The 18,369-nt window shown below is 40.0% G+C and overlaps 1 protein-coding gene across 5 annotated transcripts in view; it reads right to left on the bottom strand.

The window, feature by feature from the left end:
- Positions 1-18,369, bottom strand: part of PLXNA1 (plexin A1) — a 434,540-nt gene that overhangs the window by 77,716 nt on the left and 338,455 nt on the right. For all 5 annotated transcript variants that reach the window (XM_081965343.1, XM_081965340.1, XM_081965344.1 and 2 more), the window contains exons 13-17: positions 10,588-10,739; positions 9,073-9,193; positions 7,412-7,548; positions 3,318-3,485; positions 1,791-1,884 (exon numbers count right to left, since the gene is read on the bottom strand). In XM_081965343.1, the coding sequence (XP_081821469.1) occupies positions 1,791-1,884; positions 3,318-3,485; positions 7,412-7,548; positions 9,073-9,193; positions 10,588-10,739 (672 nt within the window). The remainder of the gene's footprint in view (positions 1-1,790; positions 1,885-3,317; positions 3,486-7,411; positions 7,549-9,072; positions 9,194-10,587; positions 10,740-18,369) is intronic.

The following is an 18,369-nucleotide window of genomic DNA, read 5'->3' as shown; positions in this document are numbered from 1 at the left end:
TAAGATTCCTATTTTTTCAGATTTTCATTTTATTATGAATCAAATATGCTGGTTAAACTACTCATTTTACATTCTTTTTTTTTCATACCCCTTTAGACTTTCTTCCTATTTGCCCATTCTAAGGAGACATAAATTAAACAATTACATTTTCAACTTGTTCAACTAATTTGAAAGGAAAAATTAAATTGAATAATAATTTAATTAGATGCAATGGCACACTTCTCCAACAAATGTACAAAACAAAAAAGGGCCACCATAAATGAACTCAGATCATTTCAACAGAAAGTAAAACTTTAATTTCAGGAAAACCCAGATGCACTTTGTCACCTGAGACAACAATTGCAAAAATTTGCTTAGATATCAATCTTCAAGCAAAGATTGATAAATGAACTAAATTACTATTGCCCAAACTGGAAGACTTGCCATGGTTGTTATTGTTGTTGTTGTTATTTGCCTTCAAGTCCCTTTTTAGTGAAGTCTCTTTCAGGATTTTTTGCAAGGTTTTTGAAGTGGTTTGCGATTGCCTGTTTCCTGGAACTAGAGAGAGGAAGGGACTGGCCCAAGGTCACCCAGTTGGCTTCATGCTTAAGGGAAGAGTAGAGTTCATGGTCACTGGTTTCTAGTCTGATGCCTTACTCCAGTGGGTCTCAACCTTCCTAATGCCCCGACCCTTTAATAAATTCCTCATGTTGTGGTGACCCCCAACCATAAAATTATTTTATGTTTTTCCATATTTTTTCAAAAATATGTGTTTTCCGATGATCTTAGGCGACTCCTGTGAAAGGGTTGTTTGACCCCAAAAGGGTCCCGACCCACAGGTTGAGAACCACTGCCTTACTCACTAAACAAAATTGGTTCTTCGCTCTCTGCTGTGGTCATTAAACTTCACTCAAAAATAGCACTGCTTCAAGTGATGCTGTCAATGAAGGACATGTTTTGAAAAGTACAAGATGATGCAATATTTTTCTGCGTTCTTTTCCCTATACTAGTTATACAGATTTTTACCTAACTCATTCTGCATCACAGAACCCATCCAAGACATCCTAAGTAGACTGCTCTCATTTCTCAAGCTGTGAACGTGAATGTGAGGAGCACAAGAAATTCTTTCTCCCTGCACCATTTAAATGTTGACTGTGGTATAAGATCTCCAAACTATTCCATAGTTTTTTCAAAAATTTCTAAATTATGCTCTACCCGAGACAACAATGCAACAAAACAACCAAGCTTGTCAACCAAGGTAATTATGGTCTTCATGAAATTCTGAAGTTTTTAGAAATATATTATCTACTCGTCAAAAACATTGAAGGCAGACTTTTGATTATGGCTGCTCAGGTATCCTGGATCCAAGCTCTCCAAATTCCAGATCAGAATGTGCATCCCAGTGGTGGGTTCCGGATCTCATTGCAACCAGTACGGTTGCAACGGGGCCTGACGTCCTCCACATATACACGTGTGGCGTGTGCGCACACACACACAGCGCACGTATGCATCTTACCATCCAGTGACGCTTCCGCAAGCCTCTGTGACGCCCCAGCTGCTCGGCGGAGCATCACGCAGGCACTGTACGCGCAATGTGCATGCGCAGAAGCACCAAAGGGTTTAAAGACAGGTAAGGCACGTGGGCAGGCGGGTGGGCCCTCCGGAGCACCATACCGGAACGGTGCCCGGTGCTCCGGGCAGGCTCTGGTATGCCCGTACTGGGGCATACCGCCTGCAACGTACCACTGGTGAATTCCTAAAACAACTGGAGAATACTACATTGGGTTAAAGCTGGATGAAGATTTACTTACATTCTCCTTCTCAGCAGTGCCATATTTGGCTCGGATTCTAGGTGCTTTGATAGTAGCCAGGTTAGTGCCCGTCACAGTCAATAATGTCCCACCACTAGGAAGCAAACAGAAGAGGTCAACTGAAGCTCCTAATGAAAAGAGTGTGGGCAGCCTAAGTCAATGAAACAAAGCATTCCTTTTGGTCCAATATTTTGCAGCTCCCTGCTCTTTTAACTTCATGCTGGGAAAAACAATGTCTTTGTGAGTTACTTCAGGCAGTAACAAACAATTCCTACTCTGAGTTCCATTAATCTCCACAGTGTACCCAGGATGCCCAATATCAAGCTTTGACTCTTAACAAGAAGAATAGTTCTTCCTTTTGCCCACTACCAGTCTGAAGTTCTGCCAAATCTAAGGAACCTGGCTGAGACACATGACTGTTGATACTTGTCTCCTTGGGATGCTTCTTCCTCCAACTTTTAAAATCTTTATTGGAACAATGGGGTTGCTCAGCTTGCTTTCTCTGTGTGACTGCCAATGCTTCTCTTTCTATCCTCCTGTCCCTCCTTGCTGTATTCAATTTACTTTTGTGAGGGATAATGGTTTGTTGCTTCCCATTTAATATTATCTTCACCTTAAATTAACTTGTTCCTACACACACTTATCATTTTTATTAGGCTATGCATCTAAGACAAATGCAGTCAACTTCATCATTTAGTAAAATGTCTACTAAGGAGTGCTTTAAAATAGCACTCTGTTCCCATTCTGTGCTGTGTCACATAACTAGAGATTTGAGTGGATTTCTCCCCCTTATATAGCTAAATTTTTGGCAAATAGTTAAACTATTACAGTGCAATTCTACAAATGTGTAGGATAAGGCTTACTCCCAAGTAAGCTAATATCAAGTTTTAATAGCATTAACTGATGCCAAATTCTGGGCAGAAAATACATTATTCCTTCCAGTGTTTATTTTGGAATTCTGTATGGAATCAAAAACTAGACATAAAAGGATATATTTCTCAGACATTGTTTGAATTCTTTTCATACCGGTCCGTTAATTACCAGTATAAACCCAACAAATAATATTACAATTTCACTTTCATATTTGATATTTTGTGAGAAAACACATGTCAAAAGCAAAGGTCTATTGTCCCAAATACAAAATACATCTTTTATTGTGGGAAAAGAGATATATACCATATCAGTAATTCATAAATAACTCCCTGAATTGTCCCTATATAACTTATTAAATAGATACAAAACAGATAGAAAACCTAACATTTGTAGGAATTTCTTTTGACTCTTGGTATTGGTATTAACGTGGTAGTCTACCAAGGAATGTGCAGAATAAAGGGTGCCAACAAATACTCAGCATTTTGTGTTCAAACGACTTATGATGGCTATCGTGCCTTTACTTTACAGTATTGATTGAAATAGCTTAGGGAAAAAAAGTTATGACATTCTTCAGTAGTTCTTCTGTGTAAAGGCATAAACTGCATTAAAAACTACATCACCCAAAAATGGATGATTTTATTTATTCAATCTTACCTTCTGATACTCCATTCAGGTTCTATCTTTTGGATTGTGGGATCCTCGGTATAATAATATGTAACGTCAGCACTGCTAAGCACAGCTCGATTGATATGAATGAGGATGGCTGAACTACCTGGAATCTGACCAGATGGGGTCCTACATTGGATTTCACCAGCATTTCTCCTGTGGGACATAGAGAAAAGAGGGAGGGAAATGAAAATAATGTAATTTGCTAAGTTTAAGACAGCAGGCATCTTTTATATTGCTATACCATGATGCCAAACCAACTGAATATCCCATTTGCACCAAGCAGGCAATTTGTTCACTTAAGGCAGTCCACCATCTACTTTTCATCTTCACTGTCAGTTAATGAAGCCAGAGCCTGCTCACCATCATGGCCCTCACTTCCAATATTCACTGCCAGTCAGCTTTTTGCAAAAACGAATGAATAGCTAAAACTGGTTCACTGACATATATAAGTAAGAATACAAATAACAACATGACTAAATCAACAATAGTGAACAGGTCTTTCATGCCATTAATAATGGTGAGTTTACATACGGGTGCTAAGTGGAACGATGATTGTGCACAAGAAACTCAAAAGAAAATGCAGATAGAAAATACATAACTGAGTATCAAAAATGGGATTGCAGTAGCTTGAAGATCTCCTTTTTCTTGTTTATTTATTTATCACTTAGATTTATATGGAATGTGGAATTCAAAGAATAATATCAATTAAAACAAACAAAAATGATAAACATTTTAAAGACAGCATATTAGTCCCTTAATACTTTTAAGAGCCATACATTTATTCATTCAGTTTGTATTGGCCTATCTCAAATACATAACTGAATGTTTTCTTACTTTCCACCAGCAATTTTGTACTAAGAATTCTTATTATAGGAGGTTGGTAACTTAATTAAAGAGATAAACATTTAATATTGATTCTTTTAAAAAATAGTTTAAAAAAGCATTTGAAAATGAAGACAATGGGAAGACTTATATAAACTATATAAACAAACATAATCACCCTATTTTTTTTAGAAAATGTGAGCTTCCATGTTTTTAAAGAGGAAAATACATGAAGAGCTGTATGTCTTCATGTAAGGTGTAAGGTAAAAGTCTTTCTGCTATCTTATTTCAAAATATACTGGGGAGCAAGATATTTTAGCTATTGCTTGCAAATCCTGGTGGGCAGTGTCTAAAAGCCTCAGTTCAATTTGAGTGTTTGCTGAGGAATAATCTAAATCTGATACCCTTGTCAAATCAATACCTATTTGTTATGTTTTGTCTGCTAACAAAGTTATCTAAGTACTAGTGTAATTCTCTAAAGGGACTAGCACCAAAAGGCCAACTGATATTCTAAAAATACATTTTCTCAACTATACTTCAACAGTAACTGACCAGGCTCAAATTGAAAAAGGGCATAAACCTTTTTCCAGTAATAAAGAACACATTGGGGACACAACTTAGGACATGAAACAAAACACAAAGGAATTGGGCTAGTAATGAATGATAGTCATCTTTTAATTCCTTTAACCCAGATTGCCACCATATCAAAATTGAGTCCCTGTTTTGTTCTAAAAAGTCCAAATGTCTGTGAAGGGGTGTTGGTTCCTTTGAATAGAAAGATCTAAGAATTACTAAATTATTAGCAATAACCTTTAACCCAGATGCCTTATTAGCAAAATACCTAAGGAAAAAACCATGAAAGAGAATGGTGAATATTACCTTCCAATACTGTATATAAAATCTTTAACCGGCTCCAACTTATCACCATCTAAATGTCATGACTGTGGTTTATAACTCTTCTCAAAAACCAATACTTTGGATTTAATGTAATTAATTTTCAGTGAATTCATATCACAGTACTTTGAGAATTTAATTAATAGGTGTTTAAGGATGAAGTCATTCTGACCCATGACCAGAAGAGCAATAACAGAATAGCAAGAAAGTCCCCTTCCTCCAGCACGTCTTTTGATCTAGTAGCAGTAAGAATTGGATTGATTCTGACCCATCATCTTTTTGGCATTGGAAAGGGTCAACTGGAAGAAAGATGCATAGGAAGAATAGATCCCCCTGACCTTTCTCAAATTATTCTTTCTGAAACCATCCATGTGAAACCACGTTAGCTATAGATCAGAGGTGTCAAACTCAAAGCCCGGGTGCTGGATTTGGGCCATGGGGTGCTTAGATCTGGCCTGCAGGGCCACCCTGGAAACAGTGATGGACTTGTCCCTGGTGCTTCTGCCAGCAAAAATGGAGCTTGCAACCCTCCCGAGCTCTGTTTTTGCTGGTAGAGGAGTGCAGGAGTCTGTCACAGCTGAAAACGGAGCTCAGGAGCCCGTTTTCAATGTCAGAGATCCTCAGGCCACCACCTGGGCCCTGACATGAGTGATGTCAAGCTGGCCATGCCCACCCTGGCCCCCCGAGATTAAACACAATCCTGATGTGGCCCTCAATGAAATCGAGTCTGTTACCCCTGCTATAGATAGTGCTCTGTTTATTTATAATTTAGATTAACCCTAACCCTAACCCTAAGCCCGCCTAATTCAACAGCAATCCTAACCCTAACCTTAACCCTAAGGAAGAGAAATGATCTGGAGACTCATCTTTGATAAGAGTTCTCAATGGGTGCGAACATTTATTACTCTTCAAAAAAGGATGCACAAGAAAGATAATTTAACATCCCATTTGATACACATATGGAAAGATATTTTAAAGTTATAAAAAAAATCAGGAAATCCAATGAATGTGGAAGAACTCCTTGCAGAGAAGAGCATGCTAAAAAAATAGCAAATACAAGAGTAAATAAATTCAGGGGAAACAGAAAACTTGCAACAAGGCTAAAACTGCAGTAATCCAAAGCAACTGGAAAGATGTGGAAAACTCCTACATAGGCAACAAGAATCTCTTTTCCCCCACTTAAGAAGCATAGATAGAAATGCCCAGTTGGTGTCTTGTGCTGTTATAGAATCTCACTTATACGAAGGACAGAGATTGCAACCAAAAAGCTGAGGTACTGATAAATTATAATATGAACTTAGTAATTATCAGGTGAATTATCAGTTTGACTAGTTCAATTTCAGTAATATATTTGAATTTATACATGGAAAAAAATGTGAATGAATGTTAGGATTCCCTTGTGAAAATTCTAGGCTTGGCTGTCTTTTAAGCACTTTACAATAGATTTTCTACAAATAAAATATTAATGTCTGCATCTGGTCCTTCCCCACCCACTCACTCTAATCTTCTTGGGAAGTTCTACTAAAATTATCAGTTAATGTAAAAACAAAATAAAACATACACAGTCCTTGAAGCTGACATAACTCCGGAGCGTTCTCCATCATGCAGCGACTGCAAACAGCAGCGATTAAGGCTGATAACCAGTAATTACTGCACAAAAATATTTAAAGAGCCGCTCCATTATCATCCCTAATCTAAAAATTATCCACTTCATGGCTCAGGGACCTGTGTTTTTTTTTATAAGGAAAAGGAATTCATTCTTTGGACTTTCTACTTCTTTTTTTAATGAACCATGAAAAGAAATTCCACAAGCTACACAGAAATGTTTGCTTGGCTCCTTAGGAATACTATCTTACTTCACATTGTAGTCACATGTTTATACCCAGTACGTATATGTAATTGATTAGTTCAATGCATTCCAGCCGTTCTTCTCTCTATATACAGTCCTCGACTTACGTCCACAATTGAGCCCAAAATTTATGTTTTTAAGTGAGAATTTATTACGTGAGTTTTGCCCCCTTTAACCACATTTCTTGCCACAGTTGTAAAGTGAATCACTGCACTTGTTAAGTTAATAACCTGGTTGTTAAGTGAATCTTGCTTCTCCATTGACTTTGCTTGTCAGAAGGTTGGAAAAAGTGATTAAATGACCCCGAGACTCTATAAGGGTTATAAGTATGAACCAGTTGCCCAGCATCTGGATTTGGATCACATGATCATGGGGTTGTAACTGTGAAAAATGGTCATAAGTCACTTTTTTCAGTGCCGTTGTAACTCTGAATGGTCACTAAATGAATTGATGCAAATCGAGGACTAACTGTAGTGCCTGACAACCATTTATACCCCAAACCAAGAAAGCTCACCCTGCAAAAGCACATGGTTGTCCTCCAATGGTCACTGTGATGTTACTTCCTGCATTGAGATGTCTTCCTCTGATGCTAATCCAGGTGCCCCCAGAAAGAGGCCCACGAGCTGGGATGACTTGTGAGAAGGTAGGAGCCTGTCAAAAGGAAACATAGTCAGTTCACAGCATTCAGAAGACAGCCTTAAGGTATAAGCATAACAAAAGGAACTATGGAAAGGCTTCTAAGCAACAAATTAAAAAAATAAAAATGGAAAATTCTTCACATCTCAGGCACTATGGCTATCACATTGCTATGATACATAGTTAAACTCAGAACATAAAATCAATTATGAGGGTATCAGTGATAATTCAGTGCTAGTTCACATACAATTATTTTTCTATAATCTTCTTATTGTTTGCACTTGTACACTACCACAATCAACTAGCTCCTTTGACGTTCATAGCAAGATAAAATACAAAGTAATTATAAAACAAAAATAAAAAATAAAACAGGAGACTAAAGAAATAATAAGGCTACAATTAAAAGCAACAGATTAAATTGGCTAAAGCTCAGCATTTTAAACACCCAAGTAATAAAAATATTGGGTAAAAGTATTATAATTGTATACACTTGCATATGCACATATATTACCAGTGCCTTAAAGGTAAAGGTTCCCCTCGCACTTATGTGCTAGTTGTTCCTGACTCTAGGGGCAGTGCTCATCTCCGTTTTAAAGCTGAAGAGCCAGCTCTGTCCGAAGATATCTCTGTGGTCATGTGGCCGGCATGACTAAATGCTGAAGGTGCATAGAACGCTGTTACCTTCCCACCAAAGGTGGTCCCTATTTTTCTACTTGCATTTTTACATACTTTCGAACTGCTAGGTTGGCAGAAGCTGGGACAAGTAACAGGAGCTCCCTCCGTTATGCGGCACTAGGGATTTTAACTGCCGAACTGCAACCTTTTTGATCAACAAGCTCAGTATCTTAGCCACTAGCCACCACGTCTTACAGTGCCTTACATATAGGCAAATTGATGCTTTTCAAAAAAAAATTAGCTCTAACTGCCATCATTCAGAGAGAAACGATTCTGAGAGGTCACCCTTATTTGTAACCCTCTACTAGCCAGAGAAAAGCTGTTTAACAATAAATGCTACATAGGACAATCTTAGTAAATGACAAACGATTCTAACCAGCCAAAGTCTCATTAGTTGCTTCACAGTTTTGAGTAATTTTAGAAACATTGCTATCAGCAGATGCCAAGCTCTAAATCAGTGAAAAGAACCAGCCCATCATTGAGATATTGCTGTTTAAATCTTGATCTAGTCCAATCTAAATTAGTTAATGACTGCTCCAGTCATATTTATAAGATGGGAAACTTTTCTAGTTAAAATCACACAAGAATCCCAGTTTGAGCAAAAACATCTTGAACCTTCTAAGGCTGAACAGATTGACTGGTAATTTATTTCTTGGCATCCCTTCTGTGCATATTTTTACAAAGGTTAGGATATAATTTCTAAATTAAATTAATATGCTGTCCACCAACAAATAATAGACATGAAAATAGTTAGGATAAGGGCTTATGTAAAAAATCAAGTTAGTAAGGTAAATCTGTGGGGCAAAAATTGGATTCGGGAGGCGATGGGATGGCGAAAGCAAATGTCTAATATTTTAACCTTACCACAAATGTGAAGCTTTTTGGAGCTATGGCCTTGTAGCTGGGAGAACAATCTCTGACACACACTTCTACAGGAGCATCTTGAATTTTGCTGGGGCTGGCTTCTCCAATCTCACAGACAATCCTACAGAAGGTACACCAATTGAATGTGTTATAAACACATGAAATGTCAGTGCTCTTGTTACATATATGAAGTGTAGCTACCCTGCAGATCATTAGCCATATCCCTATGCCAAATATTTCTGATGTTCTTGATTCTTTCTTTCAATCTTGTCATTCCATTTTGATGGGCTGTTGTTATTTTAATTAAATGCCATTTAACAATTTCAGCAAATTATGTCTTAGCATACATCAAATTGGTGTTTGAACAATAGGCATATTAAAATTGCAGAATACATAAAATATTACAAGGGGAGTATAATTTAACTCAGTAGGGAATCAATTAAAATTTAACACAACTAAAAAGAAAAAAAAAGCCATTTATTTTCATTCCGCCCCCCCTCCTATCACAGTATGTGTTAATGTAATGTAATGCACATCCATAAGTTAAGCAGTGGAAAATATTCCTATACATTTCTGGCTTTGTATTTTGATTTACTATCTGCAAGCAAAAAGAAAGACACCCACTAAATGATCCTACATTGATTTTTTTTTATTACCGTACATCCTATTGGTGTTTAAAATTGCTCTGTATTTTTCTATGTAATTTTAAACTGGGTAAATTTGAAGAGCATAGTACACAGAATGTATGTGGCTAGCCAGAATTGACCAACTTTAGTCTGGCTCTGTAAACACTTATTTAACTCAAAGTGGGATTTTAAATTAACACAAACTGTGTGGTGAAAAAACATTCTCTCCCCCCACTTCCCAAACCCTCCCGCCCCACAGGTATATTTTGTTTTCAAAATCAAAACTCTGTTAACAACTCGCAGAATCATTATATTTTACCATCCAATATTTTCCAGAAATGATTTGTGAAACCAGAAGAATCTTTCTGACAGAATGTCACAGAAGATTTGGCATTCCCCTTATTATTTTGCCACTGTTTTTGTGGAACCAAACCCAGAGGAGGATCTGGCATTATTATTTTTAAGCTATCCTGCCATTCTTTTTTTTTTTTTTTGCCTCTAAATTGCTCAGAGAAATGCTTATACACTTGCCATCTCATTTAATAAACACAGGAATCCTATGAGGAAGATTAGGGTGAAAGATAATTGCTTCTAGAATGAACTGGTGACCTTCATGGATAAGCAGAAATTCGAATCTTTATCCGAGTTCAGCTGCCTTATCAACTTCGCCACATTGGCTCTTTCCAAAATAAGAATCAGTCATTTTAAAATGAGTTAAATCAAGAAGTGCTAATGGTGACTAACACTCTAAAAGAAAAATCACAGCCATCTTTCCTTATTGGCAGTACACAAATCTTGACTCTTCTGCTTTTTACAGTTATATAGGGTCTCATAAACGAATCCATTTTTTATATCCTACACAGTCACCTGTAATTTAAAGGATACTCACTGTTCAGCACTGATATATTCACTTTCAATAGGGATGCATATCACTTTGCCAACCCGTACACCCATGCGTACATCATCAAATTTCAGGCCCAAGTTCTCACCAATGATGGTTAACCGAGTTCCACCTTGTCGGGGGCCTGTTTCAGGAAACAACTAAGAAGACACAAAGCAGACTGTTATGAAATCCATCAGACCCACTGCAATGAACAAAACATCTGTCATAGCACTGTTATACCATCCAGATACAAATAAGTATGATACTATAAATTTCTAAAGTTTGCCATTTACAGTGAGGTTATCAGTAGAAAAACTAAAATTGAAGTGATAATCATTTAAAATTGAGGCAGCCCTTCTATAGTTCAAAACAAGTTTCTATCATCCAAAGCAGCAATATTAATACTTTCTTTCTCCTGAATTCTACTATTACATCGTCCATTTTCTTACTATATTAACTTACCACAATATATCCCTCTGAACCAATCAGAGTATGAAAATGGCAACCATAAACTCATATTCCACTGGAATACGGTTTGCTTATACTATTAGCATTGGACTTCATGATGGCCCAGGGAATCCTTCTTAGCATTCTTCTTGTTCAACCCTAGATGTTCTCCGAAAGCCTACTATTTCTTTCCCATGCTACGAATCATTAAAAGAAAAGTCATCATTTCAGAGCCTTCCTTACAAAGAAGACACCAATTAACTCATGTAAAATGGGTCTTTTCTTTCTCTAGTAATTCTGGAATATCCCAGCATACAATAGTTTCTGCCAGCACCAGCTGGGGAAGGAGGAAAGCCCCAGCAGAGCATGATATGGCTCATTTGTTAGGATGATTCCCAATAAAACGGACAGGTGTGGCTTGACATATGCCAGTGCGATGACAGATGAGCGGTGTGTTACAAGCCCACCATTGCCACTAACAAGGTAATTATGGGCAATTTTACACCACATTTTGCTGGGGCCTAGTGCTTGGCATACACCTGCAAGTGATAAAAAGGATTAATGGGCACCCAGCTGTGAAAGCTCCTCTGGGTCACCACAACCCCAAACCAAGGGAAGGGACTCCAGGGCTGAAACAGCATAAAAGGACCTAGCAAAATCAAGATCTGATCCTAGACAAGGCATCCTTTCCTAAGCTGATGAGGTTTAGGAATAGGAAAGAGCTTTGGAATGCATGTAATTCTTAATTTGCCTGCTGAAAACTCTTAAATGCTCAGGAAACACTTTATGTTTAAAAATAGACAGAAGACATAAAAGTATAGTCAAGACAAAGCCTCCCAGTACTGCCTACGGAACAGCTTTATACTGACTCTACCAAATGCATTGGCAAGTCTCCAAGAGAAGGAATTTCTGTGTTTAAGAGTCAGCCTGCAAGTTACTTCACTACATGCCCAGATCATTGTATTTTTTAAAAAAAAACATTTATTCAAATGTTGCCTGGTAAGGCCAAATTGTTTGGTTCTAGGCTTACATCTAGCACTGTAGCTAGAAAGTGATTTGAAGAATCACTTTCATATAAGTATGACAACCTGCAAAGCTTCAACTGGCCAAGAATGATGCAATGATGCCCATCCCACTTCGTGGAATGCCAGGTTGCTTCCAGGTGTGATTCAAAGTGCCAGTTATGATCTATAAACACACACACACATGCACGCACGCACACACACACATACACACACATTATTTGGTTTTAACCTTGTAAGCCAGCCAGAGTCACCCTGTGGCAAGATGGGTGGCAAACAAAATCAATCAATCAATCAATAAATAAATAAATAACATTCTTTCTATTGGGGATTCCTATTTTTTATACTGTGAGACACCAGAGTTTGTTGCAGTCAGTTGAGGTCAAACTGAAATGAGGAAAGGGAAGATATTTTGTTTGTACACTTCCAGGGGAGGATGCAAATATAGATAACACCATCATTCTAGATCAGGGGTGTCAAACTCACATCACCATGGTGGCATCATATGACATATCACAACTTTTTTTCCCCTTCGCTAAACCAGGCATTGGAAATGGGCAGCGCATGATGAATCCGTCTCACGGGCCGCAGGTTTTGACACCCCTGTTTTAGATTATTGACTGCCGGATATTAAATGCATTAACACAATAAGGGGAGAGGGGAAGAGAAAGAAAGGAGCTAGGAAGATCCAAGGGGGATTAGAATGTCCGGCCAGTGTCCTGTGTTCTAAAAGCAGAAGATCCAATTGCACCTCCACCCTGCAACTCTGAGTTTTTCTATTGCTTGTTAGCCTTAAGCAATTATTGACTTTATTCCAAGTGCATCGTTTTGAGAATTAAGAAAATGAGAGTGCGGGGAAGTTGTCTGGCAGCCTGCCACACAGACTATGTGAAGCAGTTCTTATGAAGAAATTGGACAACTATTTCTCTGAAATGATATCGGTTTGGACTAGATGACCTACAAGATCCCTTCCAACTCAGTTACTCTGTTGGAGGGGGGAAGCCTTGCCCGACCTCTCTGAACAACTCTCCTCCAAATTTTGACTTGGCTGAAACCCAGAATCAACAAAATCTGCCAGGTTTTAAATTTCTCAATCAACTCCCAACCTGGAAAAGTTTAGTACAACTTCCGAGATGCAATGTATGAAGTCATTTTCCATTTCATTCACATCTACAATGACTCTACCTATTGACAGATGGAGAAAAGGTTCTGCTGGACAATGACCAAATGGCAAAGTGCAGATCTGTTGCTGCTTGTCCAGAGCCAACATGTATGATCAATCCAAGACTACAAAGCCCATCTTTGTTCTCTGATTTGCAGGTTATTCCATTGATTAACTATGACAAGGACCTGAAGGAGTCTTGCCACGCTATAGAATTTATACAAGACAAGACAATTTGAAAACTGGAGTCTATCATTCACCTACATTTAATCTAATCATGCACTGCTATCCTGAACCAGAACGCAATAAAGCAGCTGTTACAATAGGCCACTTGAGTTATTGTTCCCTAAACTAGGCTCCTCTGGGTACCTGGTGAGTTGTGATGTGATTTGGTATTGTTAAATTAGTGCAAAAGGCTTCCATGGCATGTTAGATTTCCCCTCTACTGCAGCAAAACTGACAAGGGCCACATGTTTGGGGAGAAGCAACACTGGGAAAAAGTTGACACTGCTTGACACACTGTGTGTGTGGGGTCATCATTAAACAAGACACTTGGGAACCAAAGCTGGCAGGAAAATCCAGCTATTTTGTTCTCTTCTTATACACAAACTCCCACCCCAGCTCTGTCTGACAAACAGCAGCCCTCTTCATCTAATTGGTTTCGGAGCACAACTCTTCATATCTGCCAAGTGAATGTAAGAAATACCAGTACCCAAAATATGAAAATAATGAATCGTCTACTAAGCGTCTTGATTGTTTGACCATTTAATTTCAGAATAGCTGATCTGTCCATGCAGTTGAGAATGTTAACTACAGAGCGTAAGACTGGAGGCAGAGAAGTGAGCCAAAGTTTGAAACAACACAACCATATGGGCCCAGCTTCAGTATTGCAACTGGCAGTCAGCAAAGTGTATGTTAGTTGGGATCCGAAAAAGGGACTTTATCATAGAGAAGTCTGGCAACAAAATGCAGCATTTTCATGTGGTTGATTCACTTCTTCATATCCAAAATAGAATTTAAAGCAAAGGGAACTTTGGGGTCAGATTTTGGACAGTAATATCGTGCCAAAGTGATAAAAGACAAAATAATGGCCTGACATGGAGAGTGTTTTAATATTAACTCAAAATCTCTCAATTTCCTGTGAGTAAAGTGGGAATATTAAGATCACACTCAATCACTTGGCTTGATTTTATTACAATAATAATAGAGATAGCAAATGTGAAGTCTTTCTTAGCACAATTATAGTGCTAAAAGGAAGGGGTAAGCACAACAATCTTATCAAATCAATCAAGAGCAACTTAATTTAATTAGTAGATCACATAAATGCTTTTTTTTTTATTCTGACAGCCAGAACAATATTTTCTCACCTATTCTCCCAAATCGACTCTCTTGGAGCCCTTTTACAATGCTTGTACTAGACTAGCGAAGTTACATCTGAAGCAGATTATCATCTTTTTTTTTCCTATCAAAGATCTTCCACAAATCTCCTTAATTGTTTTCTATGGCAATGTATCAAAGAAGAGGAAGGCATTATCTGAGCGGTGCATCAAAAGATAGAGCTGAATTTATTTTTCAGCATTCAAACACTTCTCTTCTAAAAGCTAAAATCTCAGACACCAGCTTTCTATTTTAAATGGATGTACTTCAACCCTATTTCCCTTCAACCTAGCAGAAATCACAGGTTGGCATCAGTAGGTAAGCTTTAACATTTAATTTTGCTTGGCTTTTGGCTAGTAACTGTAACTGACCAATCTCTGAATCCACAATTTATGGCTTAATAAACAAAGTGTTTTTTTTTGTGAGTGTTTTTTTAAAAGTATCTCAACTTGCTGTGTAAACACATCCACTGTCTCTCTCCCAAGAGTAACAGATTACAGTAAGTAACTTTACTACTTGTATTTTCCAGGATTAAATGAACAAACAAACAAACTGCACAGCATATTTTATACCCCTGATTCTATGCACTCTGGATGATCCTAGCAAATAAACTATCTCTGCATTTTCTTGAAGTATTACTGCACAGCAATACCTGTGAAAAAGTAATAACAATGTAACACCCACACACACACCCCAAAAGTACACAGTAATAAACTATTTGATTTGCTTACGTAGGGTGTACAACTGCAGGAACAAGTTCTTAATTTAGTTTTCATAATTTAGTAATGTAGAGTTGTAGGAGAATGGGCATTGGTTCTTACCTGATATGCTCATTTTCTGGTAGAGTAGAGACAGCAGCCAGACTGGGTATGCTCCGTCCATTAACCAATTGGACTGAGTCTACACTTATGATGTCATTGGGCCCTTGTGGCTCCTCCCCAGTTTCAGATGAAGGAAAACTGTAGACTCAAGTGAAAATTGTGAGCAAAAAGTGAAAGTCCATAGTCACTGTATCTCTCTCCTCCACACAAGGAATTCCCTCGTGTGACCCATACCAGGGCGGGGCTGGCTGCTGTCTCTACTCTACCAGAAAATGAGCGTATCAGGTAAGAACCAACACCCATTTTCCTGTTATCGTAGAGACAGCAGCCAGACTGGGACGTACCAAAGACTGGGCTGTCCACTAGGGTGGGAAATTGTAAAAAAGGTCCATTAGGGCACAAGCACTTGTTGTAGCACCCTGCGCCCAAAAGCCACGTCAGCCGACATGTACTTGTCCAACTTGTAATGACGTGTGAAGACTGTGGGAGACGCCCAGGTGGCCACTGGCAGATTTCTTCCAAGGTGGCTTGAGTGGACCAAGCCGCAGATGTCGCAGCGCTGCGTGTAGAATGAGCTGTAATGTTTGCAGGGACCTGTATGGATTGAAGTTCATAAGACAGTTTAATACAGGCTCTTATCCAGTGCCCCAGACTAGATGATGAAGCCTTTGTACCCAAGGAGGCCTGGCAAAAGGAGATGAAGAGAGCTTCCGAGTGGTGGAACGAGGCGGTGTGGTCGATGTAATCTTGAGGGCACGACGTACGTCAAGATTATGCCATTTGTGCTCCCTCTTGTGACAGGGTGATAGACAGAAATCAGGTAAGGTCAACTCCTGACCTCGGTGGAAACAGCTATTGACCTTTGGTATGAATATCGGGTCCAGTCTTAAGACAACTTGGTCTGGATGGAACACGCACAAGTCAAGCCTGACTGAAAGAGCAGCCAAATCAGAAATACGTCTGGCTGAGGTTACAGCCACCAAAAACAGCGTTTTAAAGGACAACAGTTTCAAAGAAGTGGATCTCATAGGTTCAAAGGGTGCAGAAGTCAAAGCCTCTAGAACACGAGGCAAGTCCCAAATCAGATATCTATGTTTGGCAGGGGGACGCAGGTTGGACACTCCACCGAGAAACCTCTGGATCAAGGGGTGAGAAGGTAGATGTTCGGATGCCAGACCGTCCAGAACAGAGGTCAGAGCGGCCACCTGTCGGCGTAGCATGTTAGGGGTAAGTCCCTGATCAAGCCCCCTCTGCAGGAAGTCCAATATCTGCGGAATGGATGCCCTAAGTGGGTCAACAGTCTGGTTGCAACACCACAGAGCAAAAATCCGTCACATGGCAACCTAAATGCGGTTAGTAGAGCTTCTGCGTGATGCCTGAATGGTAGCAATGATGCCGGCTGTTAAGGCTTGCCCCTCAATCGCCATGCGGTTAATTGCAGCCACTGGGGGTCAGGATGACAAACTGACCCTTGGTGTAGAGACAGGAGAGACCATGGGATGTACCATGGGGTGGAGATTGACAGAGTCACTAGGTCGGCATACCAAGGCCGGTGTGGCCAATTCGGCGCAAGCAACAGTTCTGCCTCCTGCTCCAGCATTTTTTGAATTACCCTCTGAATGAGGGAAAGGGGAGGAAATGTGTACATGAGACCCCTGGGCCACTGGCATCTGAGAGCGCCTACTCCTTCTGCCATGGAGTCCATGAACCTCGAGTAATACCTGGGTATCTGGTTGTTGTCTGCCATCGCAAACAGGTCTAGGACTGGGGGGCCAAACCTAATGTCAGTCAATGGAAGAGGCTTGGATGGATGGTCCTCTCCACCTGATCTATCGTTGTCTGGCTCAGCCAGTCTGTTTGGACGTTGGAGACCCCTGAGATGTGTTCTGCCCTGAGAGATGACAGGTGAGATTCTGCCCACTGGCACAAAACAGGTTGGATTCCTGCATCAGGGACCAGGAATGAGTTCCCCCCTGTCTGTTTATGTGTGCCTTGGTTGTGGTATTGTCCGTGAGGACTAATACGTGACGGGTCTAAACTCTGTGGTGAAAGTGTCTGAGGGTGAGGCGAACAACCCCCCCCCCCGCAATTCTAGCCTATTTATGCTGTTTTGGCTCTCTTTGAGGGACCACTGACCCTGAGCCGCTAGGTCCTGCATGTGTGCCCCCCATCCTGTCAGACTTGCGTCTGTCGTAAGTGTGAGATGGCACAGCTCTCTGAACAAGGTCCTACACCCTGGAGAAAAAGGAAGTGGCTGTAGAGGTCCTAACAGCCCAGGCCCCAGTAGTGAAGACAGGGCTGCAATCGGTGCATCCACTGGGGGAGTCTTGAAGAACTTGGTGAAGTCTGGTGCAATGTTGTAGAGACGTTTGTCAAGGTTGGTCGGCTGTGGGCCCGGGCCTCGAGACTCCCACTGCTTCTGGATAATGTTCAGGAATATCTTGGGAACAGGGATCACCTCTTTTTCCACCATGGGTTCGGTGAATGGTGTACTGGGACCCTCAGTTGAAGCCGGTTCTGCCTGTTTATCCTGTGAAGTAGAAGCTGAAGCAGAAGATGGTAATTTACCAGCTTTAATGGTCTTAAGAAAAAGGGACTTGAAACGATCCGTTTTGAATAATCCGGTAAAGGCAGGGGTATCTGGGGTGACCACCTCGTCATCAGACAGGTCTGAGTCCTGCAGGTTATCTTGCTCCCTGCCAATTGAGGCCTGAGAAGTAGAGGTAGATGGATCAGGTTGCTGACCTGCAGCAGAAGATTTATGCTTATGGCCATGTGATGGAGCAGGTTGGGGTTGCTGTTGTAGGTCAGCAGCCATGACCTGTTTAATGGTTTCAGCAATGATGGTTGCAACATCAGCAGGAGAGGTATACATGGTGTGCGGGCCCCCAGAGCCATGTGTAACTGGGAGGGAAGCCTGTTCAAAGGTGCGCTCCCTATTGAGAGGGACATCAAAGAA

Source organism: Natrix helvetica (genome assembly GCF_964273705.1).
Source record: "Natrix helvetica genome assembly, chromosome: 1".
Taxonomy (NCBI): Eukaryota; Metazoa; Chordata; class Lepidosauria; order Squamata; family Natricidae; genus Natrix; species Natrix helvetica.
Note: the sequence above shows the minus strand (reverse complement) of the source record. Positions and strands in the feature narration are given on the sequence as shown.